General features: G+C 49.6%; 12 protein-coding genes across 12 annotated transcripts; 7 read left to right on the forward strand and 5 right to left on the reverse strand.

Moving 5' to 3' along the window:
- Positions 1-2,170: 2,170 nt before the first annotated feature.
- On the forward strand, positions 2,171-2,584 carry N7477_001559 (uncharacterized protein; the record flags this gene model as incomplete). The annotated part of the gene is made up of 2 exons (XM_056963222.1): positions 2,171-2,327; positions 2,388-2,584. The coding sequence occupies 2 exons, from the start codon at positions 2,171-2,173 to the stop codon at positions 2,582-2,584; spliced, it is 354 nt and encodes a 117-aa protein (XP_056826141.1).
- A 2,482-nt stretch (positions 2,585-5,066) lies between these two features.
- Positions 5,067-5,519, forward strand: N7477_001560 (putative copper resistance protein Crd2; the record flags this gene model as incomplete). Its single annotated transcript, XM_056963223.1, has 3 exons — positions 5,067-5,226; positions 5,283-5,378; positions 5,449-5,519. The coding sequence occupies 3 exons, from the start codon at positions 5,067-5,069 to the stop codon at positions 5,517-5,519; spliced, it is 327 nt and encodes a 108-aa protein (XP_056826142.1).
- Positions 5,520-6,320: 801 nt separating this feature from the next.
- N7477_001561 (AP-2 complex subunit alpha) lies at positions 6,321-9,249 on the forward strand (the record flags this gene model as incomplete). Its single annotated transcript, XM_056963224.1, has 3 exons — positions 6,321-6,772; positions 6,825-9,093; positions 9,148-9,249. 3 exons carry the CDS (start codon positions 6,321-6,323, stop codon positions 9,247-9,249), a joined length of 2,823 nt encoding a protein of 940 aa, XP_056826143.1.
- Positions 9,250-9,529: 280 nt separating this feature from the next.
- On the reverse strand, positions 9,530-10,719 carry N7477_001562 (uncharacterized protein; the record flags this gene model as incomplete). The annotated part of the gene is made up of 3 exons (XM_056963225.1): positions 9,530-9,892; positions 9,937-10,406; positions 10,662-10,719. The coding sequence occupies 3 exons, from the start codon at positions 10,717-10,719 to the stop codon at positions 9,530-9,532; spliced, it is 891 nt and encodes a 296-aa protein (XP_056826144.1).
- Positions 10,720-11,880: 1,161 nt separating this feature from the next.
- On the forward strand, positions 11,881-12,171 carry N7477_001563 (uncharacterized protein; the record flags this gene model as incomplete). The annotated part of the gene is made up of 1 exon (XM_056963226.1): positions 11,881-12,171. One exon carries the CDS (start codon positions 11,881-11,883, stop codon positions 12,169-12,171), a length of 291 nt encoding a protein of 96 aa, XP_056826145.1.
- A 665-nt stretch (positions 12,172-12,836) lies between these two features.
- Positions 12,837-15,230, forward strand: N7477_001564 (histone deacetylase hosB; the record flags this gene model as incomplete). Its single annotated transcript, XM_056963227.1, has 1 exon — positions 12,837-15,230. One exon carries the CDS (start codon positions 12,837-12,839, stop codon positions 15,228-15,230), a length of 2,394 nt encoding a protein of 797 aa, XP_056826146.1.
- An 88-nt stretch (positions 15,231-15,318) lies between these two features.
- N7477_001565 (uncharacterized protein) lies at positions 15,319-15,855 on the forward strand (the record flags this gene model as incomplete). Its single annotated transcript, XM_056963228.1, has 1 exon — positions 15,319-15,855. The coding sequence occupies one exon, from the start codon at positions 15,319-15,321 to the stop codon at positions 15,853-15,855; it is 537 nt and encodes a 178-aa protein (XP_056826147.1).
- A 502-nt stretch (positions 15,856-16,357) lies between these two features.
- Positions 16,358-16,821, reverse strand: N7477_001566 (EthD domain-containing protein; the record flags this gene model as incomplete). The annotated part of the gene is made up of 2 exons (XM_056963229.1): positions 16,358-16,603; positions 16,663-16,821. 2 exons carry the CDS (start codon positions 16,819-16,821, stop codon positions 16,358-16,360), a joined length of 405 nt encoding a protein of 134 aa, XP_056826148.1.
- A 1,334-nt stretch (positions 16,822-18,155) lies between these two features.
- On the reverse strand, positions 18,156-18,581 carry N7477_001567 (ester cyclase; the record flags this gene model as incomplete). Its single annotated transcript, XM_056963230.1, has 1 exon — positions 18,156-18,581. One exon carries the CDS (start codon positions 18,579-18,581, stop codon positions 18,156-18,158), a length of 426 nt encoding a protein of 141 aa, XP_056826149.1.
- A 1,833-nt stretch (positions 18,582-20,414) lies between these two features.
- N7477_001568 (AN1-type zinc finger protein) lies at positions 20,415-21,344 on the forward strand (the record flags this gene model as incomplete). The annotated part of the gene is made up of 1 exon (XM_056963231.1): positions 20,415-21,344. The coding sequence occupies one exon, from the start codon at positions 20,415-20,417 to the stop codon at positions 21,342-21,344; it is 930 nt and encodes a 309-aa protein (XP_056826150.1).
- Positions 21,345-21,553: 209 nt separating this feature from the next.
- On the reverse strand, positions 21,554-22,564 carry N7477_001569 (thymidylate synthase; the record flags this gene model as incomplete). Its single annotated transcript, XM_056963232.1, has 1 exon — positions 21,554-22,564. One exon carries the CDS (start codon positions 22,562-22,564, stop codon positions 21,554-21,556), a length of 1,011 nt encoding a protein of 336 aa, XP_056826151.1.
- An 818-nt stretch (positions 22,565-23,382) lies between these two features.
- On the reverse strand, positions 23,383-25,368 carry N7477_001570 (uncharacterized protein; the record flags this gene model as incomplete). The annotated part of the gene is made up of 6 exons (XM_056963233.1): positions 23,383-23,517; positions 23,541-23,657; positions 23,692-23,807; positions 23,921-24,964; positions 25,035-25,209; positions 25,273-25,368. 6 exons carry the CDS (start codon positions 25,366-25,368, stop codon positions 23,383-23,385), a joined length of 1,683 nt encoding a protein of 560 aa, XP_056826152.1.
- Positions 25,369-26,253: the final 885 nt, after the last annotated feature.

Below are 26,253 nucleotides of genomic sequence, written 5' to 3' on the forward strand. Positions count from 1 at the left end.
GGTGTCTTGTTGAGGTGTAAGCTGAGTATGATACCTCTTTCCTTACACTCGCACATAGCCATCTCACATAACTCACCAAGCCCTGGGTTGTGTGTGATGCAAACTGGTGGTCTTCCAACTTCCCAACCCTCCCTGTAGTCAATCCTTCCATAAGAGTTACCATGGCTCTCTCTCTTTCTCCATCATGCACAAGAGACTATGTAAGCAGAAATCGATCAGACCTGGTCATCATTCCCATACATTTACCTAGGGATCGAGTGGAGCGTGCGAGTTCTCTGCCCCATTCGGTCGTTTTTTATCGGATGATGATACTGGTATGAAGAACGACGAGATGAAGTCAGCTACTTTTTCGACTGAGGACGTAATGTTGGACCGTAAGTTGTACTCGCCGAGTTTCAAATTGCCGCGAATACAGGAATGCTTGAACTTCTTGGCGAGACGTGGGCCGCGATCGTCAGTGTTTCGGGTAAGCCAAGAGTTGATGCATACTCTTATTTCGCCGAGGAATGCTAGGGTGTAAAATTATGTCACCACCGTAGATTTCCTACTCGTTGAGGCGGGAAACCCCCCCTGGTGGAGTTGAAGCGAAAGCCACAAGATTGCAATTCGACCAGATTATCTGACTGTTTACCGCTAAGTCATCCCGTCGCTATCTTTCACTCCCTGATAAGTGTACACTTTGAGTCCTACCTGATGGGATCATGGCGACTGATGAGTTGGGGAGGCGGGGATCAGTACCGATCGCAAATGGACTTAACTAGACGCGCTCAATGGCCAACGACGTCTCTTTACGCGGCAGCAAGGACGGTTTTAAATTCATCGACATGGCCAAGCCTTGAGTTGGGGCTGAGCATTCTTGCAACCGAGTCAGATGTGGTAAGCGTTCTACTGTATCATTGCTCTTCTCTCTTGTGCGACATACGCGACACTCACTCTCCATATTCTAGCAATCGCGATCATCCTCATGATATCTTTTCTGCCCCTCAAGCCCGTAGACCAGTTGGTTAGTATTCAGAGGCTGTCAATCATGCGTTCCAACCCGTTTTCAGTTGAGAACAGAAGACTCTGAAGTGCGGTTTAAGCTTTCCGAGCGGATAAAGCGGCGCCACCAAGTGGATAACGGTCCGTACCCGGTGAAGAAGCCATTCTATCAATCGTGCCAAATCCAGATTTCTCATGCAATAATAAAACCCTATTGAAGTTCCATGGCAGACTGCAAAGTATTGCTGAATTCTTGTAACATGTGCGTGACGTGGCGCGTAAAACCTGACATCATAGCGCCCTCAGCGTAGTAAGGGTCTACCTAGAACAAGTGGGAAATGCAAAGAATGTGTGTGCAGGAGAGGTTACGCAATCAAGGAAGTCATCTTATCCAGACTTGACAGCCAAGCCCTTGAAAAGAGCTCATGCAGGTGCTAGGGTGCAAGTGCTAGGGATCAGCTCTGACATGTTGTGAAAAAAACAACGCACTGATCGTCCATTCAGATTTCTAACTCTAGACCGTGTTCTTACCCTTTGTGGGTCCACAAGCTAATTTTTTTTTCCCTCAATTGCACCTGACTCCTTATCTTGACGGGGCCACTGCCCCACTATAGTTCGAGGTCCAGGGCGGTCGAATCGCCATTAGAGCCACATCGTGCAGACGCCAGTGGCCAATTTCACTATGCCCGCCTCGCATCCGTTCTTCGAACAAAAATGTCCGTAGAATCCAAGATTGAGATGAGGTAGGGGGCAGGAATTCCAATTCTGTCTTATCATCATCTTTTTAAATCCAAGAATAGATAAGCTTTCCGAAAGCTCGGTCGAGGTCGGGTTTGGAGAGGTGTGGTAGATGTGGCTCTCGGGACCGGCTTGCCGACTAGATCCACTCGTGATGCTAACGACCCGATCGCACCGAGGAAAACACCAAGAAAGGGAGCTTGGCCAGAATTTTCGCCCTTACGCTAGAGAATGTATCATGAGAAAGCGTTCTTATCAGCCCACTGTCGTGACATCACGCTAGGTTTCAAGAAACCTATATAGAGCTTTCCCTTCCACTCGTAATTTCTACTCTCATCATCTTCCCAATCTCTCGTCTTTACTATACAACCACTTAACATAATCAAACCATCATCTTAATACTATCCATCTACCAACCAACCTACGAACCACGCAAACTATATCACCCACCATGTCTAAGAGTTTCTTCCGTTTCGACATGTTCAAGCGCCAGGACTCCTTCGACTCTCTGAAGTCGCCCAAGTCGCTCTCTTCCAAGCCCTCCTCGGCTGCCCCCTCAAGATCCCACTCAATCCGGAGTGAGCCTGTCGACATTGCCGCTACACCAGGTACGATTTCCTTCCCCATCCTACAATCCAGCCGAACTTTGCATTCTAATAACCCTCTAGTGACCGCAGCCCCCGTCCGCCCCAAGGCTTCCCGCAACTGGAGCTTCGGCCGTGTCCTTGACGAAGAAGAGAAGAAGCGCCGCCGCGACAGTCAGGATGAGCAGGATCGCCTTGCCTTTGCTGCTACTCGCAAGTACTCCAGCTGCCAGCGCCGTAGCCAGGGAGCTGGCGTTAACTTCCAGGGTGGCTGGCAATGATCGCGATTCTTAAACTGAGTCTTCGATAACGGGATACGTGTCATGTTGGATTGGGGAGTTTATAATTTATCATTCATGTTAATATTTTAATTTGATAATTACACTTTTCTTCTGCATCCTGAGCAAATGGGATCTTATGATGATGATGAGAATTAAGAATTATGGTAGTTAAATCCCGCTACGATTTTCATCTTGACTCACACTACCGGTGTAAGTGACTGAGTCTAGAATTAAGCGATTTCGATGTACGAATGGGTAACCAAGTCTTTGATTGCGCCTACTGTGGACGTGACTTCAGCAGTGGGCGTGCTAGCCACAAATTCAGGCGAGATGTATGTTTGCCCATCATTGCGATGAAGAGAGCGCACGGTACGTGACTGACACCTCGTGTCGTCTTCAGGAGCGAAACAGGATGATTTTTCATGCCGAGGTTCCATGGCAGCGATCACACAGTCCCTGCCTCCACTTCCAGTGGGTCTTCTCGGGCACTTGTGCGACTAGAGACACCGTGATCGTGCCGTTTTTACTGAGCATTCTGGCCGCTGTATCCGACCTTTAGTCCGTGATCGGAGCGCGAGCATCCTTGGCAAAACCGAGTCAAGCTGCAAGATGATTTTAGCAAGTGATAAATCACCCCTTCATTCGGAGCCCGTGGTCGATGAAATTCCGTGAAGGCTCGCCTACATTAGAGTAGCCAAGTGAGTTCATACACTTGTGACAGGCCTCGTCCTCACACTGGGTCCGCACGGTCTCGCCTGGATCGTGACTACCGTGCATGCGAATTTGACGGCACGCTCATACCCCCTGGTAGACCCGCACTCGCACGCCCTTTCGAAGTGGGTCAACGGAGCAGTCCAGCCGATTCTTAAGTCTCCGACTCAGCTCAAGTACGCCACGTACTGAGAAACACCTGCAAGCCCAACAACTCTCGGTCTCGAGTCCATTGATGCGCAAAGGTAAATCTGAGGCTCTCTGGCCTGCTCCACCATACCGCTTTCTAGCCTAGTGTAAACAGGCTGCACAAGCGTGATATATCTGCCCCAATCAATCTATTGTGTGGGAGCAGCTACCGAGAGAATAGCAAAGTTAACATTGTTATCCTCAACCATGGTGTCCTCAAGATCAAGGAACTTTTGATATCGTAACTCATCGAGGCACAACTTCCAAGTATCTCAAGCAACTCTGCAACTGTCATGACAAGCAATTGCGTAATCTGTAGTCTAACGCTATTACACTCTTGAGGTTTTATCAGTATCTCGCTGTCAAAATCAAAGAAGCAAAAAGTATTCCTTACTTGCTGCAAGCCTTGGCCTCTGGACAGACAATGAGATGACTAAATACTTGAGTTGGCAGGCTGCAACGACAATCCATTTACAACTTCGTAATTGATCTCAAAGATATTATTGCCACTGACAACCCGGAAGGCGTTTTGAGAATCGGCTCAGTTACGTCTGGCTAGCAACCTAGGATATTCCTTGAACCTCAATCGTCTTATGGGTGCAAAGGGCTCCGTGTATCTCGCGTCATATTGGACCGCGATTCGGGGTCTTTCCACCCACAGGTCTTCGATGAACTGGTGAAGCGTGACAGCCACTGTGCTTGGAAACATTCATGATGGTGATACCGATCAATGGGATGAAATTTGAGGCTCAGGGCCGACCCCGGGTACATCCGCAGCTCGTTCAGCCACCCGCGGAATCCGAGCGCTTATACTCACTTGTTCCGACCTATAACTGTTGTTTCAAACTATAAGGCGTTGGCGCACCGTGAACATGGACACATATGTAGAGTCGAGTGTGGTGATTTTGTGCAAGTGATTCTGAAAGAAAAGCAAGAAAATATCTCTGAAAGACGTATCTAAATATGAAAATTTATTAAGAGGACGCCTGGGAATCTCTCTGGACCTCATTGTACAAGATAATCAGAAGATATGAAGAAAGCACCATTGGAATGGAGAATCGAATGGGTAGGCCAAACTAGACTATATTCTCGATCGGGCTGCGATAAGACGTACAGGTGTGGAGCAACCCGAACAGGTCAACTTTACATGGAGCAACTCCGACGGCCGTTCTTGAATTGATCCTCGCATCAGTAAATGTAGCCAAGAGAGGCTCTAGTGGCCTGATCGATCTCTATCAAATCAAGGCAGAGGGAAAGGTCAGCACGTCGCCAGATTGCTCAGCGCGACCAATCAACTACGCGGTATTCGGTCACTGCTTACCAAGATGGTGTTACCTTGGCCAATCACAGCCCACCTATTGTTAAGCTTGCAAGTTGAGAGTGACGCATTCATCGACTATAAATTATTAATCCTCTCTGTTATTCACTATCACAGTATTCTCTTCATCTTTGGTCCTCTTGATCTTCAAATCTCATCTTTGTGATTCTTGAAAATAATTCAACTTCGTGCGATCGACTACCTTTGAGCCTCACGCTTATATCTACATCTTACGTCATCCCAGACTTTCAAAACACCGCCAAAATGGTCCACCCCAACACCACCTGCTGCAAGTCCTCCCAGGGCGCTGAGTGCGTCTGCGCCGCTCAGGCCAAGTGCTCCTGCGGCAAGGAGAGCGCTCTCCACTGCTCCTGCAACAAGGCTTCCACTGAGAACGCCGTCTCCGGTCCCCGCTGCTCGTGCCGTAAGTTTGCGCATCAACGACTGTACTTCCTTTCCAGCGGCTAATCCATTTACCAGGCGCCCGTCCCGCTGGTCAGTGCACCTGCGAGCGCTCGGTCACCGAGAACAAGGCCGTTGAGGGCGCCGCCTGCGCTTGTGGCAGCCGTCCTTCTAGTAAGTTTCATTCCAGCTATTCTTCGCGGATACCCCAATTTACTTCGAACAAATTCTAACGGGCAAATAGCTTCCTGCACTTGCGAGAAGGCAGAGGGTGTCGAGTCTGCCCTGGAGCAGGATTTCACCACCCGCGCTTAAATAATTCTGTCATTTGCTTGTTCCCGACAATTTTTGCATTTTTCCTAATGAACCACGCTGCAACACGGTCGGTTTTAGGAGCTTGGCGTACAGGTGGAGGTCACTGGGTTTGCTTTTGTACACTAATTCGGCCGCTGGAGGTGATGGCTACGTTTTACGCGACATGAAATATCATACTGCATGATTTTAAACACTTCAGGACCAATTGAACGTTTATGAATCATCACTTCAGTAGAGAATCTACATGAAAGTAGACCTTCACATCATAAATAACACCTTGATGCTGTGGACGTAACTCACCCTGTACGTATTGCACAGCCACAGCGCAAGAATGTTCCTCCGACGCCACAGCGGAAGCCGGGCGATCTGCGGCGGAAATAGTCCAAGGCCGGCGCAGTTGCAGGATTATGGAGATCCACGCTCCTCCTGATCCAATGCTTCAGGGACTTTAGACCGGGTGCGTTATATGTCTGGTGGCCATGGTTGATGTCGGATCATTCGGTTGTTTAATTCCGTTGCTGACTGCCTGCAGAACTCCCCGCGACCGGAAGCCCCCTGTTTCTAAGCTCCCCCGAACCCCCCGAATCTCCGTCGTGGACCCGGAGGGGCCAATGTACTACTGTCGCAACAATTCAACAAGGAAATGATTGTGTGACAAAACCTATCCGATCGAGAATCTCCGAACAGAGCACCTCCGCGAGGCATGCGAGCTTGTACCTCGAACCTCCACACGACCCCCGACATCTTCATTTGAGTGTGCGATCTTAAACGAGACTGCCACGGCCCATACAAGCAATCAATATGTCGTCGATGCGAGGACTGGTGCAGTTCATTGCGGATCTGCGCAATGCTCGCGCCCGAGAATTGGAAGAGAAACGCGTGAATAAAGAGCTGGCAAATATTCGACAGAAGTTCAAGTCTGGAAATTTGAACGGCTACCAGAAGAAGAAATACGTCTGCAAGCTGCTCTACGTTTACATTCAGGGTTACGATGTTGATTTTGGCCATCTCGAAGCTGTCAATCTTATTACTTCGAGTAAATACTCCGAGAAGCAGATTGGGTATTTGGCTGTCACCCTTTTCCTGCATGAGGAACATGAGTTGCTTCATTTGGTTGTCAACAGTATTCGGAAAGATTTATTGGATCACAACGAGTTAAACAACTGCCTGGCACTGCATGCAGTGGCTAATGTTGGTGGTCGAGAGCTCGGAGAGGCTTTGGCGAACGAAGTCCACCGACTCCTGATTTCACCGTGAGTGGAACTTCTTCATTCTGACTCATATCAAAATCCTGACACGTTCTAGAACCTCAAAAGCTTTTGTCAAGAAGAAGGCTGCTCTCACACTACTCCGACTCTACCGTAAATACCCGGCTATCGTCCGCAATGAATGGGCCGAGCGCATCATCTCGATCATGGATGACCCCGACATGGGTGTCACACTCTCCGTCACCTCCCTTGTCATGGCACTGGCTCAAGACCTACCGGAAGAATACAAGGGCAGCTACGTCAAGGCGGCACAGCGGTTGAAGCGGGTTGTCGTCGATAACGATATTGCCCCTGACTACCTCTACTACCGCGTACCATGTCCGTGGATTCAGGTTAAACTGTTGCGTCTGTTGCAGTACTATCCTCCATCGCAGGACAGCCACGTGCGAGAGATCATCCGCGAATCTCTATCGCAAATTATGCAATCCGCCATGGAACAACCCAAGAACGTTCAGCAGAACAATGCTCAAAACGCCATCCTTTTCGAAGCCATTAACCTCCTCATCCACCTTGATTCCGAACATCAACTCATGATGCAAATATCTGCTCGTCTGGGCAAATACATTCAGTCCCGCGAGACAAATGTCCGATACCTTGGTTTAGATGCGATGACCCATTTCGCTGCCCGGGCAGAAACACTTGACCCGATCAAGAAGCACCAAAACATCATCTTGGGCTCACTGCGTGACCGAGACATCAGCGTGCGTCGTAAGGGATTGGACCTGTTGTATAGTATGTGCGACACTACTAATGCCGGGCCAATCGTCAACGAGTTATTGAAATACCTTCAAACCGCCGACTATGCTATTCGGGAGGAAATGGTGCTCAAGGTAGCCATTCTGACCGAAAAATATGCCACGGACGCGCAATGGTATATTGATATGACCTTGAAGCTGTTGTCTCTTGCTGGTGACCACGTCAATGATGAAGTATGGCAACGAGTGATTCAGATCGTGACTAATAACGAAGAGTTGCAAGCATATGCTGCTCACACACTTCTCACTTACTTGAAATCCGATTGCCACGAGAGCTTGGTAAAGATTGGCTGCTACGTTCTGGGGGAGTTCGGACATCTCATTGCTGATAACGCTGGTTCAAGTCCGATAGAACAATTCATGGCACTCCAGGCCAAGATGTTCACAGGCACTGACAACGCGCGCGCCATGATTCTATCCTCGTTCGTCAAATTCGTCAACTTGTTCCCCGAGATCAAACCTCAGCTCCTGCAAATCTTCCGCCTGTACAGCCACTCCCCCGATTCTGAATTGCAACAGCGAGCATTTGAATACCTCTCGCTTGCCACCCTTCCAACTGATGATCTGCTGCGGACGGTTTGCGACGAGATGCCCCCCTTCTCTGACCGGACCTCTATCCTCTTGTCAAGGCTTCACCAGAAGACCGCCGGCACCAGTGAGAAGAAAACGTGGGTGGTCGGTGGCAAAGATGCCAATGCCGACAAGCAGGAAGTTCTCATGGCGCAGAACACTGGCCTCAAGCGCACGTTCACTACGATTGTCCATGGCACTCGAACAGGCTCGAACGGAACTCCGACCAGTGCAACCGGCGCATCTGCATCCGCGTCGGGTGATTTGGCTGGCCTGGATTTCACTGGTCCAACAGCACCTGCCCCGAACATGGCTAGTGCGGCACACTTGACGCCAGATTGGGATATTGGATTCAACCGACTCTACTTCTCCAACGAGGGTGTTCTCTTCGAGGATTTACAGATCCAGGTGGGAGTGCGCTCCGAATATCGTGGCCACATTGGTGTTGTGAAGCTGTACATCAGTAACAAGTCGACATACCCCATTGGCTCGTTGACTACCACCGTCGACAACCCTTCTGCTCCGAACCTTAAGATCGACACTAAGAACCTTCCGGAGACCAGCGTCCCTGCTGCCGGTCAAACACAGCAGACTCTGTTTTGTGCAGCTCATGGTCCCTTCATGGAAGCACCTACCATTCGTATCTCCTACCTGGCTGGTGCTCTCCAGGCATACACACTACAGCTTCCTATTTTGATGCACCGATACATGGAGCCTTCTTCCCTATCGGCCGAAGAATTCTTCAAGCGATGGCGCCAAATTGGTGGTGGCCCGCTGGAAGCACAACATACCTTTGGCCCTAACGGCAAGAACAAGATCATCAACGAGTCATTCACGCGCGAGACCGTGGAAGGATTCGGCTGGAAGATCCTGGACGGCGTGGACCCGAACCCGAAGAACATTGTCGGCTGTGCAGTGTATCAGTTTGAGGGAGGCAAGACCGGCTGCTTGTTGCGACTGGAGCCCAACTACGAGAAATCGGTATGCATTTTATTTTTCTCTCATTCAAGAGGAGACGGTACTAACAGGCTGCAGATGTATCGGGTTACCATTCGCGCCACAAAGGAGGGCGTTCCGCAGGGAATGGCGCGACAGATGGAGCAGAAACTGTCGCAAGGAACAGGCAACCTGCGTTGAACCGGTTGTGACGAGTAATCATGGTGTTGCAGGGTGGAGTATGCATGTATATCTTCCAGCTCCCGAACCAAACATGAGCGAGTGGTCGAGCTGCGATCACCCAATTGTTCTTGTATATTCTTCGAGTTCAGTAGTAGTGATATACAGTACAGAAACCTTCCCTTTCCCAACTCCACCAATCAAACTCCGAATCAATTCATATGCAATCGACATCCATTTATTTCTGGGAAAGGCCATGCGTTCGCAATACCTTGACATCGTGAATCATAACAAATTCCACCTAAACCACCCTCGCCTCCGCCTTAGGCGGCCTATCCCCAAAGATGGTAGTCCCAACACGCACCTGATCACTCCCCAAAGCAATCGCTCCCTCAAAATCAGAGCTCATCCCCATGCTAAGTTCCAACTCAGCCTCCTCCCCGCTCAACCCAAGCTCAGACACAATGCGATCCCTGGTCTCCCTCAAACAAACAAAATCCTCATTCTCATTCTCTGCTGTCGTCGCCTTCGACCTCGCAATCGCCCCAATAGTCATAACACCCTGCAACTTCAACCTGGGACATTTCTCCCGAATGAAGCGCGCCAACCCAGCCGCTTGACCAGGCTCGATACCCGCTTTATTCTCTTCGCCGGATGTATTCACCTGCACGTAGATACGGAGCCTAGTATCTGTTTCCCCGGAGGCACTGTAGGCTTCGAGTTCCTCAGGTGAGGGGGTCCGTTCGCCCCGTCCTTTATCGAGGAGAGAGGCTTTTTTCTCCGTGTCGACGCTTTCGACGGCCAGAGGCCGCGGACGTCGCGGGCTAAGGTTACGCATTTATTTGATTGGAGGCCGCCGATAAAGTGCCATTTGATTGTTGGTGGGAGAAGGCGAGATTTCTCAAGGAGCTCTTGGACGTAGTTTTCGCCAAAGTGGAGGTGGGATGTTGGGGGTTGGTGGAGGGATAGGATGTCCGAGGCGGGTTTGAGTTTTGAGACTGCAACCAAGCGGACAGGTTTGTTTGGGGTTGGAGATGTTTTTAGAGCCGCTGTGATGCGGGCTGTCACTGCGGAGAGGTTTGCGATCAAGGTCGAGGTGCGCGCGGGGATGGTGGCCATGGTGGGTGCGTTGGTGGATGGGGTGGTCATGGCAACGCTCCGGTTGATGGTGGGCTTTGCTGGAAGTGTTCAAATATAAGAAAGCCAAATGTACCGGTGGATTAGCCGAGGATAGCTGTTTTGACACGGCAGCAGACTCAATTGGAGAAGAAAGAGAAACGAGATGCAAATAGACGCGACAGGGCTGATAGAGGCCTGAGGCATCACTCCGCGGAGATTCCCGAATCACGTGGAGCTGTCAGTGCCAAAAGCAGCTCACCGCCTTTGCTAATGGTTCGACAGCTTTGCACGTCCAACCACCGCCACAACCGTACGCTTTCCGTTTGCATCTGGGATCTGCACGGTGAGATCATATCGACCCATGGGTTCCATGCGACGCGAGGAATGCTGGGCCAGAACTACTACTCTACGCTCACCTGTAGGACTGCAATGGCTCCGGCTCCTGGCGGCAACCCAAACCGAGGCATGGCCAATCAAGCCCACCTGGGCCGGAATTAACACCCCAGCTGCGGGTCATCGCGGGTCCCCGCTCGTCGCATCGGGTTCAGGCCCTGGCCGTTCGGCAGCCCTGTCGATCAGATGGCCGCCGTTGAGTTTCCAATCGCTAAGGTGCAGCTCTATCTTCAATCTATTTATATTGCCGCAGAGCCGCCCGTCCTTGACTCATCACTTCAATGCAGGCTGCAGCTGCAGCTACGTCAGGATATTTGGGATTTCTGTCTTTGATTAGTCGCGCCTCAGTCAGCCAAGACCGATAGATCGGTTCCATTGACTACCAGTCAGAGGCCGTCGCCAAGGACTTCCCAGAGCAGTCTAGGGGGGCCTCTTCAGCTCCGAGCTACCAGTAATTACCAGACTAGCAGGCAATTGTAGCGGGTCCCGGAGTACAACCTGGGCGCGAAGATGTAACCAGGTCGAGCGCTTGCTGGACGCATAGGGCAATTCATCAGTCAGCAACCCATTGGAACTATCATTAGGCTGCTCTATCGGAGTTCATAGGATAGAATTGTACTGGTCTTTGACGTCAGCCCCACTCATCTTCAGTTGTGACACGGTTGACGATTCGACCCTTTCACTTATAATTCCGGGGGGGCGGGGGGAGGGATGCTTTTCCCGTAGATCTAGAACATACAAGTACACTGCAGTGCTGCATCCATTCCCTCGCTCCTTCTTGCCTCCTCTCCCCGTAACCTTCACTCTCAGTTTTATCTTCAGCTGGTCTGAATATTCTCATTCTTCTCCCTGCTCGTCCCTGGCTGGACAATCACCATTCGGCGCACCCGCCATAGTCATATTCCTGAGCTACAGAGTCTCACTCAACCTCACCACTCAATACTCGCTCAATTGGCACGGGTTCAGCAAACCTCCCCGGAGAAATCAAAATCAAGCCCACCTCGTCTTCAGGATCGGCGAAACCGCATTCGAAAGCTCCCCGCGCTCATCACCCCCACTAGACCCTACTAGACAGCGGGCCCGCGTGGATCCAATTCCAACCCTGTCGATCATAGCCCCAACAATAGCAACCCCTCCAAAATGTGCCGCCAATACTTCACCCTCTACGAATGGTGTCATTGCAAAGAAGACGCAGGAACCAGCGTCTGCGCAGGTCACCGACGAAACAACTGTCCCGGAATTAGCATTGAAACGGTTCACATGCACTGCTTCTGCAACTCGCACGCTACACGTGGTTTCAAGACGCAGAAGCAGACGAATAAGGCGGAAGAGAAGGAAAAGCGCCGATCACAGGATTCCCTGGATGAGAAGACTTCCCTTGGAAGAAGGTGGTTCCAATGGTACCAGTGGAGGGTGCCGAGGTTGAGGTAGTTGCGGGATGGGTTTGTTTCTTTTTGTGAAGTCTTCAGCTTTGGTGTTTCAGGCTTTTCTCGGGGTTATATGAGTTCTTTCGTTGGTGCAATCGACGATTGGAGGTTTTGTGATTTGGGGGCGTTTCCAAAAGGTTCTGATCTTTTACGAAAGGCTTCTGGTTGAGGATCATGTTCCGGTCTTGAATTATGATGGTAAATGATCTGAGGTAGAATAGATTACCCATGGGTAGGATCAATGTCATTCTTAATTCCCATGGTGTTTGTGGGTAGATCATAGGTCGACTCTCGCTAACGATTGAGAACACTGGTACAATTGTATCGTACCTCCAATAACTGAGTGGTCTCCTTTTTGGGTCAAAAGGGGGAAAGGTAAAGAGCATAAAGGTGATGAAGTACATCTAAATCAAGACTTACAGCATTTGCTAACTAGAGTCAGGGCTCAAGGGAAAATATCCAAGTGAGACAAGACGATAGTTCGATATAGAAGAATGTCTATTGTTTGGAATGGAGCGATCGGCCAGCCCCTTGCCCTATGAAGACCGTCAACCACCTACTACACTTTCGCATCCCACTCCTTTTTTCTTTCCCCTGTCACTGGACTAAGACCTTCCGTCCTGGTTTGCGTTCTCTTTGTATTTCGCACGTCTATGCTTCGCATGAATCATGGACCCTTTCAAACCCCCTCATGATCCACCTCCGCCGCATCCTGTTGATAGCCAAAAGACACAGCCCACCATGGACCGGTCCTCTGATCTAACAGACTCTTTGAACCGTCTCACTCTTGCGAATGCCGCTGCGACTACTTTACCCTCCTCGCCATCCCTCCTATCCCCCGAAGATGCCACTCCGCGAACCGCCCTCGCAAGCACGCCCGCGCCGCGCTGCACCTCCAGCTCCAGCTCGCTGCGAGACGAGCGTCGCAAGTCGACCCCAACCCTCCAAAAACGACCATCCGCCGCCTCCTTACGATCTGTATTGAACAACGGTCCTCCATCTCCTCTCGTAGACTCGTCGCGTCGCTCTTCTACAAACTTGGCGGGGTCACCGACCGGCGCCGCGTCACCCGCGATGATGCCCCAGCGGCTCGCGCTCCCACCAGAGCCTCAGCTCCCCACGGCGGCGTCGATCGCGGCAGAACATTTTCAAAAAGAAGTTGATCTGCACCAAGTCGTTGATCTCAAATCCAAAACTGTTGTGATCATTCACGATGCTTGCTATGGCCACCGCTTCTCGCGCCCGCGCACTTCCAAGGTCTACCTTTCTCAGATTGTCGAGAGACCAGAGCGCATTCGCGCATGCGTCCTAGGAATATCTGCGGCCTATGTTCGTCTTGGTCGTCGACATGCAGGCCAGCTGCATGCACCGCGCCCCGATCTAGATGTGCATACGCTGCCTCCGCCGCCTTTCCAGATTCGCAAGACCTCGCGCAAACTGGTTCTGTCCGATAGCGCTGTGACGAACGTTCATGGGACTCAGTGGATGACCGATTTGAAGAGTATGTGCGATGTTGCCGAGTCGCGCCTGGCTTTGGTGGGCAAGGAATTAGTCAAGCCCCCGGGCCCTGACGGCCAGACGAATGGCCCTGCTCTACACGAGGGAGATCTCTATCTGTGCTCGGAATCGTTGAAGGCTTTTGAGGGTGCTCTTGGGGGCGTTTGCGAGGGTGTCGACACCGTTCTTGGGCCTGGTCCGACGAAGCGCGCATTTGTATGCATTCGACCTCCAGGCCACCACTGTTCGGCGGACTGGCCGTCTGGGTTTTGCTGGATTAACAACGTCCACGTCGGTATTTCGTATGCGGCATTAAATCATGGTCTGACACATGCTGCGATATTGGATATCGATCTGCACCATGGTGACGGCTCCCAAGAGATTGCCTGGCACCACAACTACAAGGCGTCGACTGCCCCGCGCCATGCTGCTCCTCACAAGAAGACGGCGATTGGGTACTACAGTCTGCATGATATCAACTCCTACCCCTGCGAGAATGGCGATTCTGATAAAGTGCGGAATGCGAGCGTGTGTCTTGACGGAGCGCACGGACAGTCTATTTGGAACGTCCATCTCGGCATCTGGGAGACTGAAGATCAGTTCTGGGCCCTCTACCAGACAAGATACCTGGTCTTGCTTGAAAAGGCGCGCAAGTTTCTCCGTGAGCAAACGGAAAAACTCTCCACAAACCTCACTGGTCCCCGTCCCAAAGCTGCCATCTTCATCTCGGCAGGTTTCGATGCAAGTGAGTGGGAAAGTACCGGCATGCAGCGGCACAAAGTCAATGTACCAACTGAGTTCTACGCACGATTCACTGCAGATGTGGTCCGTATGTCTCAGGAAGAGGGACTCGGTGTCGATGGTCGTGTCATAAGTGTGTTGGAAGGCGGTTACAGTGACCGAGCCCTGATGAGCGGTGTCCTTAGTCACATCTCTGGCCTGGGAAGCGAATCAGCTATTAACAGTCTAGCTTCTGCTATGAGTAGTGGGATGAATATCTCCGGATCGAATCCCGATCCTACTCTTCAACAGTCCTCAGCTCATACCGAGTACGATAAAGAGTGGTGGTCTTCGTCCATGCTCGATGAAGTTGAGGCCCTGGTGTATCCTCCACCGAAACCAATCAAAGGTGAGAGATCGTCGACTCTTTTCAAGGAGACGGATTCTTTCAAAGCCAAAAAGGTCAATGTCATGGATCGCAAATCTTTCAGTTCCCCAGGGATGGGTACACGTCCAATCATCCCAACCCCGCCTGAAGTCAGCTGGGCTACTGCAACGCACGAACTATCCAAGATTCTCATACCCGAACATCGCCAAACGAAGAGCTGCCGACCTGAAGAGCTGAACGCTGAGGCTTCTCGCCAGCGCCGCGATCGTCAGGTCGCATTGGACGGCGGTGTCAATCCTGCCATCGCCCCTCCCCCGCCAGAAGTGCCCAACACTGAGGAAAAGCGACAGCTGCGAGTTCGAAAGGCGAAATCACCTACACCGTATTCCCCCCAGACCTGCCACGCCACGCCAGCAAGCGATGCGCAACAAAAACCGCCGAAGAACGATCGATGCTAACGAGCTCCCTGACCCATCGCGAGAATCATCTCCATCTGTGGATGCCAGTCGCAGGAAGAGTTCAGCCCCTGCGCCCATTAGCCATGATATGAGGGCTACCCTCGACGAAACCTCCTTAGAAAAAGGCCCCACAACGCCTTCAAAATCTCCCGCAAAGCCCACCGCGAGGAAAACAAGCGGTAGCTCCCGCCCAGGCACACCCAGACGCACAGCAACTCCCCGCAAAGCCCCGCCAGTGCCAAAGGTTCCAACTTCATATCTGCCTTCAAGGCTCGGTGAAAGGGCATCCGCTCCGAAAGACGACAACATGGAAAAGCTCACGAGTGGTCTCCAACGAGTCAAACTGACCATGCCGAAGCCACTCCAAAATATGCACGACCCTGCAATAGGCAACGGTCCCTCCCGTCCACCCCCAAGCCTAGCATCACCCGCGTTCCCTTCAGCCCATATTGGTCAACCTCAGGGCCCAATGCAAGCCCTCCCAGTTTTCACATCCACCAGCCCCATCCCGTTTGCTACACCAGACATGCAGACTCCCAACCAGGGGCCGTCTCGTCCTCCTCCCACCGCCCCTGAGACTCCTGAAAACCAGAGCTCTCAGGACCCTCGCTCTTTCTACCCGTAAAGGTTTCGCAAGTGGTCTTCCTCAGCTTAGTGCTAATTGTGTTTTTGGAATTTGGCGCCATAGGTAAGATCCGTCGGCTTCGTGCTTTGTCTCAAATACCCCTTCTGTATGGAGTTTCGAGTTTCGAATTCTTGTTTTTGTCCTGTTTTACTTTCGGATCCATTTGTAGAAATATATGGTCTCATATCCCTGGCTCTTTCTTTCTATGCAACTCGAAGCATGATGATTTCTTTCGACGGACAACGCTCACGTTTGTCATCAGCTGCGATCATAGACATTCAACTTATGAGCAGATGTCCGTTCGGTAATTTAAATTATCTTGATTTCCACTCATATCTGTCTTCCCTGGTGTTGCACAAGTATACAATTTCATCTTTTTCCAGGTTTGGATTCGAATACCTCATTATCCAAAATCCAACACTCTTCGAAAAAAAAATAAAAAACCAGCCAATCACCCCGCATTTCACTGTCCCCTATTTGCGTAGCCAAATAACGAGATTACCTATTTCTTATCCAGTAGATTCCCAGTAGAGTAACCCACCGAAACCAGGGCCTTCGGGACATTGACCCACTTATCCTGGTCCTTCAAAGCTACATGCCAATCTGGATCCGACATTATCTCCTTGATGACCTCCAGATTAGGGAGTGTGTATTCGATAAAGCAGTCGCACGAAGCGAAGTCCCAAGTAGGCCGAAACCCTCCAATATCTTGTTTTAGTGCATCATTCAAAGACGGCGGCGTAACGAACTAGAGCTCCATGTTTAGAGTCGCGAAAGCAGATAGATAGCATAGCGGTAAGTACTCACAAGAGAGTAATTGATGACTCCATACTTTTCAAAGACGGGTATAGCGAGAGGTAGGTGCTCCTCGACGATCCAGTTAATGAATGCCTCGTGAGAGTGTTGTTGTTGGCGATGGTGAGTGATTGTGAACTTCACAGGTCGGCCGGCCGGGATTTCGGACATCTTTCTAGCAATTTACTGTGCAGAATATGGCCTGAGTAACTCTCGTTTGTTGTTGACATTGGGAGGGGATAGAAGGGGTCATCTATGTCTCAACACTTATTCTCAGGCTTACTCGCAGACCGCCCTGACGTAAGCTTAACTGAGATCGATTGACGTGGTCCCTCTCTCCAAACTCTATAGATGCCAAACGGCTAATGAGTTAACGTGGGAGTATGCGTATTGCGGTCCTTACAAAAAGCCTTGATCACCGGTGCCTACTCGAACTACACGATAACAGGAAAAGGGGTGGAATTGCAGCCTTGGAGCGATTCGGCATCCATCTCCTGAGGTTTACCGGCTTTGAGGCCTCTCAGCCTAGGGAGGGGGTACCGGAATACTGGGAACTGCATGTGATTAGGACTAATGTCAGCACTAATTCTATCGTGGAAACCGGATAAGTCAATCATCCAACGAAATGTTATGTAATCAGGCGTCCAAACAAATTGCAAATCAAGTTTATAGCAGCATAATTCTTGTTAATCACTGAATGGTCACTTAATATTACGCTCTCGGACGATTTCTCTCCAGGGAAGGCAGCCTTGACGCAACAATTCTTTGGACGGTCACCTTTCGTTGATATCTATAGTACCATTATCCACTGGCAGGTAATGGCGCGGGGCGAGCAGCTGTAGGGAGTACGATATAAAACCAAAATTATCCACTCTCCAGACACTAACGTTTGTTTCCTGCCCTTTTTCAGAGCCAGAGCCACCCTAATTTATGTAAAAAATTAAAGGGAAGAAAAATTAATGCTTTTCTGAAACCAGGCCTTTCTCAGATTCAAGAACGAACGTGATTGTATCACTATGTACAAAGAATCAATAGTCCGGATCAGTTCAAAAATAAGTTGTTATAGAACCCCAAATTTTTTAATCCTCATACGTGCCAAGTACAACTCGTGCCTGAATCTCGATGATAGCCTTCTAAGGCTGATGACACATGTCAGTTCAGATTGCTCCTGTTCACTGTCACATGTTTCATTTATTACTAGAGTCTGTCTAAAGCTTACACTTGGTTGGAACCGAAATGGGTCTCTAGGACAAGTTATTGCTTGGAAAAAGCGTGGAATGCTGCACTTTCCCTACATGTCCAGAGTCTTAGATAAGACTACAGCTCTTTCACCATGTAATCTCCTTTTACTCCCATCCCATCCTATGGGGTTTAGAAAAGTTTTCAATTTGTACTAGCATACGTTGTCCTATTTCATCTGTGGTTAGCCCGTCACGAGGTACGAACTAGAAACTTGCATGATGTTGCGACTCGGTGTGACATTTCCCAAACGCCCTGAAAATTGCTTATTGAGCAACTGGCGGGTTTATAGCCCCAATTTGCAGCATTATCCCAAACAAATCAGGCAAACCAGTCTCTTCCACAATCATTCCATCCCTGAATCGATAGATGTTCATAGCTCGTGCCTGGATTTTCTTCCCGGAAGCCGGAACACCAAAGAATTCGCCTTCGTGAGTTCCACGTAGAGTAAACTGCGCTACAACTCTATCGTCCTCGATGACAGTATCGTCAAGTGTCCACTGGATATCTGGGTAGGCGGAGCGCATCATACCAAGGATTTGCATATACCCAGACAACCCTCTCAGAGGTTGATCCGAAAACGGAACGTGGAACACGGCTACTTCGGAAACAACCTCCCGTCCGATGGTTTCATCGCCTGAGTTGATGAACTCAACAAATCGATGCATTTTTTGCAGAAGAGGGCGAGCCATGATGCTATTTGAGGGGAACATCAGTTTTTCTTCCAGCCGAGAAACTGACTTCAAGCTTGACTCACATGTAGTGATTCAGTTCTGATGAAGTAGAAGAATGTGAAAGAGTCTTTTTTTCTGTTAATTTTCTAGAGGCAGAGATCAGCAAACATTGAACAAACTTTAACTAATTGATGACTTGATCTAGGCCAGATATTGGATCTAAATCGGAAGAATGTGGGGTGCAGTCAAGGCCCCTTCAAAGACGCTTCTCAAAAGGTTTCAACGGGTAGAGAGGGATGGTCATTTACCTTTTGATTGCGGGGTTCTCGACTTCTTCGGTGAAAGTTTTTGTTGTGTCCTTACAGATCTCATCTGGGACTCGGGCATTCTTATATCCTGACCACTTTAAGAGCCTCACATATTCATAGTATGATCCTTACATATGCAAACTCAAGGCAATCTAGATTATCTGTTTGGTAAGTTTGCACAGCACGAATCAGGCAAGATCTATCTCTTAACTAGGTGGTCCATCCAATTAACGCGCGGTATTTCGCAACTTCCGTGCACGGCTCCTGTTTGGATAGTTTGTATTAGAGCGGAAGTTTGCCTATTGTGTCGAATCCGCACTATGATCCGGGATTTCCGACGTCCGCGCTACTGTTTGGTCTATTTGTACAGCTTGCAAACTTCGGCACAATCCGAACTGCCGCGCACTGCCTCCAATTGTATAGTTTGTATCAGAGCGGAAAGTTGCCTATTCTATCGAATGCGCACTATGATCCGGGATTTCCGACGTCTGCGCTACTGTTTGGTCTATTTGTACAGCTTGCAAACTTCGGGCATTGTGCCGATTAGCCTGATGTATCGATGGGAACAGTCTTCTTTAACCCCCGCTACTTGTGAGCCAGCCGAAATCAATGGATCTTGTTTAAGGTCAAGACCACGAAGCGATGTTTACCACCTGTGTTGCATTTTCAGTACACGGTCAAAACTCAGGTATCTGAGGAACGTATCTGTGTGTGACCCGCCAGCAATTATATGTGTTTCGCGTGAATCGACGGAGTTGCTGATATGACGCTGATCGCATCTGGGTGAGTGGTTAATTCGAAAGAGATGTGTTTCCAAAGCTTGCAAACCCCAAATTCTATCAATATCGCGATTCAGGATGAATGCGAGAATCATAATAAGCAAGGGAATTTCAGGATCAGATTCCTCATTAATAATTGAATGAATAAAAAAAAGTCTTTAAACCCCCAGAAACTAGCACAGAACCAAGCGCACCTCCAATATTCTGACCGAAACCGCATCCTGAAGAGGCCCTCCCCTTCAAGACGCAGTAACTTTCCCAACCAACCAGCAGGTCAAGTATATCATTGGCAGCATGAAGCAGATGATCAGGTCATACAAAAAAAAGAAATTCATGTGGCAAGTCAGCCTTTCAATCATATCCTCCACTCTCACCGCATCGCTAGGGTAAATAGATGGAAAGCGGGATTTTGCCGAAATGAAAAATGTGCTTCGAATAACTTATCCAATTTGGGCTTGTCGCGAAATTCCATTGTCGAATGCCAGTTCTCAATCAGACAGAAAAAAGAGAAGAATTTCTCGGATCTTGTTAATTAGGCGGCGCCTGAACAAGACAGAAACTACACCCAACTAGGAAGTCATGATCCCAAAAGGTTTAGTGGCTGCCGCGTGGGGCGATCTCCGCGGATGTCCTTACTAAGCCGCCTCCGCATTAGTCAAAAGTGCCAGCACCTTCTACTCGATGCCAGGCACTCTTTGCATATATCTGCTCGTCACGTTCGCGTTACTCTCGCTTGGCATTTCATCTTTTTCGCATCCGTCAGCATGTCGCCAGTCAGCATATCTAGAGGAGCCGGCACCTCCACGCCCAATGAATCTTTCACTCAAATGGCCGACACAGACCTCGAATCAATCGGCCGCCACTGCCAATACGAATACTGCGGCCAACTGGATTTCCTCCCCTTCCGCTGTGAATCATGCCGCAGCACCTACTGCCTCGACCACCGCAGCGAAACCGCCCACAAATGTCCCAACGCCGGTGAATGGGCAAAACGCCGCGCAGGCAACCACCAAGAAAACCGAGCCGCGCCTGAGAAACCCAACATCTACAACTCAGCTCAGTGCTATCATGTCTCGTGTAAAACACTTATCAACACACTCAAAGACCCCGGCGTGCGCTGTCCAAATTGTAACCGCCAGTACTGTCTGAAGCACCGTTTGCGCGAGGAACACGACTGCGCCAAGGTTGCCCCGCTCGGCGCGCGGCAGGGCGCTGCGAATGAGACTATCAAGTCGATGTTTGCGCGCGTCAAGAGCTGGGGGAAAGATAAGCAAGCGGCGGGCGCGAATCTCATTCCGAAGCCGAAAGTCAAGCCAAATAGTCCTGCGGCGCGCATGGCGAGCGTAAATGCTATGAAGCGTTCGGCAAAGGGCGAGGCTAGTGTTCCGGCTGAGAAGAGGCTGTACTTGCATACAGTTGGCACGGCTGATACTCAGGCTGCTGAGCCACCGGCGGGTGATTTCTACTTTGATATGAGGTGGAAGGTTGGCCGGGTGTTGGATGATGCGGCGCGGAGGTTGCATGTGGAGAACTTGAATAATCGTGTTGGAGGAGAAGAGGCAAAGTTACGCATTTTCCATGTCGAGTCTGGGGATTTTTTGGAGTTCTCGGAGTCAATTGGGGGTGGGAAGGTCAAGTCGGGAGACACGATCGTTTTATTACGAGGCGCTGGACTGGTCTTGGAGAACGCATGATGCATATTTTTTTCCTTTATTGCTAAAGCGCGCAGCATATACCTTGATACACCCGGAGTATTAACGACTGATGATACTTTGCTTACTTACTTTCTTCTAATCATAGAATCATTTTTGTTTGAACTTGAAAACATATCTAACTGCGGCATTAGCACCATTAAGACAGATATCGTCTACATTTTATAACATAGCAATCAATCATCACAGGATTAAACGCTCATGTTCATCTTGATAATCTTGTGGGGCTTGTACCCAATCACCTCAAAGTCATCCTCCTTCCAGCCGTCGATAACAGCGCTACCCCGGTCATCACGCTTGATGCGCAGCTCGGGGAACTCGGTAGGCTCCCGTGTCAGCTGCTCATTCAATGCATCGACGTGATCAAGGTAGACATGGGCATCGCCCATAGTGTGAATGAGAGTGCCAGGGTTCAGATCCGCGGCATGAGCAAGAATGTGAGTAAGGAGAGCGTAGGAGGCGATGTTGAAGGGCACACCAAGACCCATGTCGCAAGAGCGCTGGTACAGAAGACAAGACAAGGTACCCTTCTCAGTCGGCCGTCCAGTCTTCTCATCAAGCTTCATGCCCGGCGGGAAAGAAACGTAGAACTGGGCGAACATGTGGCAGGGCGGGAGAGCCATCTTCTTTAGGTCCGCGGGATTCCAAGCACTCATGATAATGCGACGGTCGAAAGGGTTATTCATAAGTTTGTTGACCACTTCCTTGAGCTGGTCGACGCCCTGTCCAGAGTAGTCCGTTTTGGCGTCCACGTATTCTGCGCCGAAATGCCGCCACTGGAATCCATATACGGGGCCCAGATCACCTTCCTCCCGATGTCCCAGTCCAACCTTATCAAGAAACTCGCGGCTACCGTTACCATCCCAAATTTTGATGCCGGCTTCGGAGAGGGGTAGAGATGATGTGGAGCCTGCGATGAACCACAGGAGCTCGGCGACGACGGCGCGCAAGAACACTCGTTTGGTGGTAAGGAGGGGCAGAACGGGAATCGGGGCGCCGCCCTCGGGGTTGGGTTTTGACAGGGAGAAGCGCAGCTGGGGTGGACCGAAGATTGACTGCGTGCCAGTGCCTGTGCGATCAGGACGGTGCTCTCCTTGGGACAGGATTGTCCGGATCAGATTGAGGTATTGGTGCTCCTCGTGTGAAGGATCATGTGCGGGCTGCGCTGCCGGAGCAGGCGTGACAATTTGTTCTTGTGTCATGCCTGGCGATGAGTCAAGGAAAATTTGAGTATATTAAGTTGAATTTCCCTCGATCTCTTCCGGCAATGCCTGGATGAATGAGTGGTGGGTCAATCCTCGATGACCCCATTCAATCTGAAAGTTGGTGCGCGTCGACGCGACACGCTCTCACGTGATCCTATCTAATCGCGTCCATCTGTAGAAATGAATCAATACCTGTCTAGGCTTAAATAACCGGAGTCTAAATCGAAAGCCAGCAATATTATCAAGAGGTTTACAGGCCCGCTCAACGCAGAGGAAGTTTGTAAGTTCTTCGCCGGGAGCAGGAAAAAAGCAGTAGTAGATGGTAGAGAGGGAAAGTACTGGCCTCAGAGAAGAAAAGGCGACTGTCCACCATGTCGCAGATCAGATAGCAAAGCGGGCGTCCTAAAATTGCCTAACCCCAAAGTAGATATACATTGCAGCCGCCAGGGTTTTAATCTATCAGATCTATTATCTTCGTCGCCTGTACCTATTATGCGACGTCACCTTACCTGATCGATTGGCTTTGGTCTCTGTATGTAGATTGGTGTTCAACAGAAGTGAAAAAGGGTTCGGGCAGTCTAGGTGGCTATAATTTCGAACATCGACTTTGATACTGTACAGCAGCTAATGTTTCGAGGAGTGCTTTCGTCATCGCCCAGGTTCGATAAGGAGGGTAGAAATCAACGACAAATATAAAAAGAATACCATGGAATGAAAGTATGCAAGCCAAAATCTTCGACAATTCCGCAGTTAGTTGGCACTGGTCAACTTATTCCTACAATTGACCGAACTTTCTCCCACGGCTTCGACAATCGTTAGAAGGGTGGGACATCTATGGAGGGAATGTACTGTCGCGGGCATGTGGTGTTGGACGATGGAACTATGCCTTGGAGGTATGCCTGAATATGTCCAAAATAACAGTTCGACGCACCCTGTTCAATGACCGTATGCTGTATTTAAAGGAAATAATCACAAGTAAGCATAGACTCTTGGTCAAGGTGGCTGTAGGATTGTGATTTACTAGACTTACACCAACGGCTTCTTGCATTAAAAGTACCGATCCGGCAAACCGAGAAGACATCTTGCGCGGCTCTACGACAAATAATTGTCAGCTAGTGGCATACCCAATGGCGATGCGATTTGGTGGAAACGTACGAAGTCAACGGCGTGATAGGGTCGATGGTGTTACTTGCAAAGAGGATCGGAAAGGACGTAGGCATATTTAGTGCACTTATTTCGTCTGCATCGAACATGATTAGTCTTTGTGACCAATGCAGATGGTCGCCTCTTTTGCCGCGAACAATAATTATAGAACAAGGAAAAAGAGAGAGAGACAAAAGAAAAATTGCCTACCTTGGACTACCATGCTATCGGGTAACTGCGGTCGGAATGATCGGCACAAGATACCTTCTACGAAGATTGGGTAGATGTCACCGATGTACTTGCTCTTGAAAACCATGTACTCTGCCCGAATCTTGAACTCCTCAATAGTAGTCAGTCTGTTCCTCCGATACGAATCGGTGCATGTGATGGCGAGGCGGGCATCGGTTATAGAGTTTGACTGCTTATACATGCCTGCAAGGGCAGACACATTTCCCCGCTCGGCCTGGTGTAGGATGTCGGCCATGCTTGGAAAACTTGCGAGTGGGGTGTAGAGTGTGTTGAGAAAAAGAGACTTCAGATCTGAATAGGTGACCATTGTCGGCAGGTCTGCATCTTCGCCTCCGCTCATCGGAACTGGACGGTTCTGAAGCTGGCGCATGATGCCATCCATTCTCGCCGTGATATCGGCCGCTGTCGGTCCCCAAAATGAGCACTTTCCGGGCCCAGCGGAATGGCAGAACGTTGAGAATGCTTCCATGGCCTCGTCCATTTGATCAACATTGTCCGTCCAATAGTTGTGATAATATTGCTCTGCGTTCAGAACACCATCGAGTATTATTCTCCCAACGCGGTCAGGAAACATGGAAGCAAAAGTGCTGCCGATGACAGTGCCGTAACTGATGCCATAGCACCACAATTTGGCGTTTGATGGTGACTGACCGGTCATCTCAGCCTCAGCTTCGATAAAGGTAAGCAGATCATGGGCAACTGCTGTCACATGATATGAATGGGGTGAGTTGTTCTCGACAGCATGGTTGGACCACTTGCCGTAAATAGAGCTCGAATAGTACTGTTCCTCGAGCGATGCCGATGAGACATTGGTAACGCCTGTTCTGTGTAGTTGATAGAAAGCCGATCTTGCTTTGACGTCCTCCGAGAAGCAGTCGAGATGCAAGCCACTGTTGCTCACACCACGAGGGTCAAACGAGATGAAGTTGTACTGATCTCCAAACATCTGCCCAATAAGATTCTGATATGTGAGGAGTAAGTCGACACCAGAACCACTCGGGCCGCCTAACAAATTATCAGTCCATTCGAACGAAGACGTGAAAACGTTGCATGATCGATAGAGATGAGATCTTACCCGGAATGAGGACAATGCTTGGAGACTCGACTGTGGCATTTTTCCCAGCAAGCTTGATGAAGGCAATCGACGTTGTGCCAAGACTTCTGTTTGAATAATCCAGAGGAACTTCCAGTCTCGAGCAATTAAAGGCATCGAAACATGGTGTCCATGTGAGTTTGGCTGATGGTTCAATCTAGATGACTCGTCAGAAACTTGAACATCTGAGCAATATGGTACCGTGAAGTCCAGGACTCACATTTTCAAGTCCATGGACTATGCCCCGATCATGCAAACTGTGGGCTTTTAATCCCAAGCTCATGAGAAGGATAAGAGTATTTAAAAGTCGGCTCATTGTGATCCCTGTGGATTTCTGATTGATATTTGTGCAGTTGCTTTTAGGGGCCGACAAATTTGCGATATCTGGGAACTATTTATGCCAATTGAATTTCCTTGGATAGCAGTATCAAGTCTGACTGTTTCAGTAGGCAGCTGCATTCTTCCTATAAACTCCCAAAACCTCTTCCTGCCTACAATTGCTTTCTGTTCTGCTTGTACGAACCAGCCAATCAATATTTATTTGATCAACATTTAGTATGATCAAGTACCGGGGTCGGATCATACCCCGTAAGTATAGTAGGGGGGTTCAAGGCTTTGATCTAGGTTTCAAATTTGATTGACGCTCTTGCCTATACGGATACTTGCATGCTTAGCCCACAGACTTCCAGTGATGATCACTGATATAGCCCATCCTTATCCTGAATAGTTGAATAAGAAGAGGCTTGCCTTCCTTGGCGCCCCGCTTGTACGAGCTAACCAATCAGTAGTCATCACGATATGCATTAGTCTCTTGAAAAATAAGCTCTATGTTATGCCGATCAAATATCTTTCTAGCAGTCTCGCGTGTACGAACTAGCCAATCAATACTCATCATGCAACGCACTAGACTATTTATAGAAGGATTAACGCTAATTAGCCTAATTAGCTTTAGGCTTCCAAACGAATCCTTCCCTATCACTGACAACTATCCTTAGATAGTACCCCGCTTATAGGAGCCAGTTTTAGAAGCGCGGTCTTTCTCCAAGCTTCATTTTTTGTGCTCTATACCGTCCATCTTTTCTCACTCCGCTGTCCACCGCAAAAGGTGTGGCGATGACTTCCTCACTGGCATACAAACCGACAAACTGATCATCATCTTGAACTTTCATTGGCACCCCAGAAGTTTCCTTCTGAAGCCAAT

Source organism: Penicillium maclennaniae, assembly GCF_028827695.1.
Source record: "Penicillium maclennaniae strain IBT 15551 chromosome Unknown utg000002l:1.0-2354659.0:1.0-2356205.0, whole genome shotgun sequence".
Classification (NCBI taxonomy): Eukaryota; Fungi; Ascomycota; class Eurotiomycetes; order Eurotiales; family Aspergillaceae; genus Penicillium; species Penicillium maclennaniae.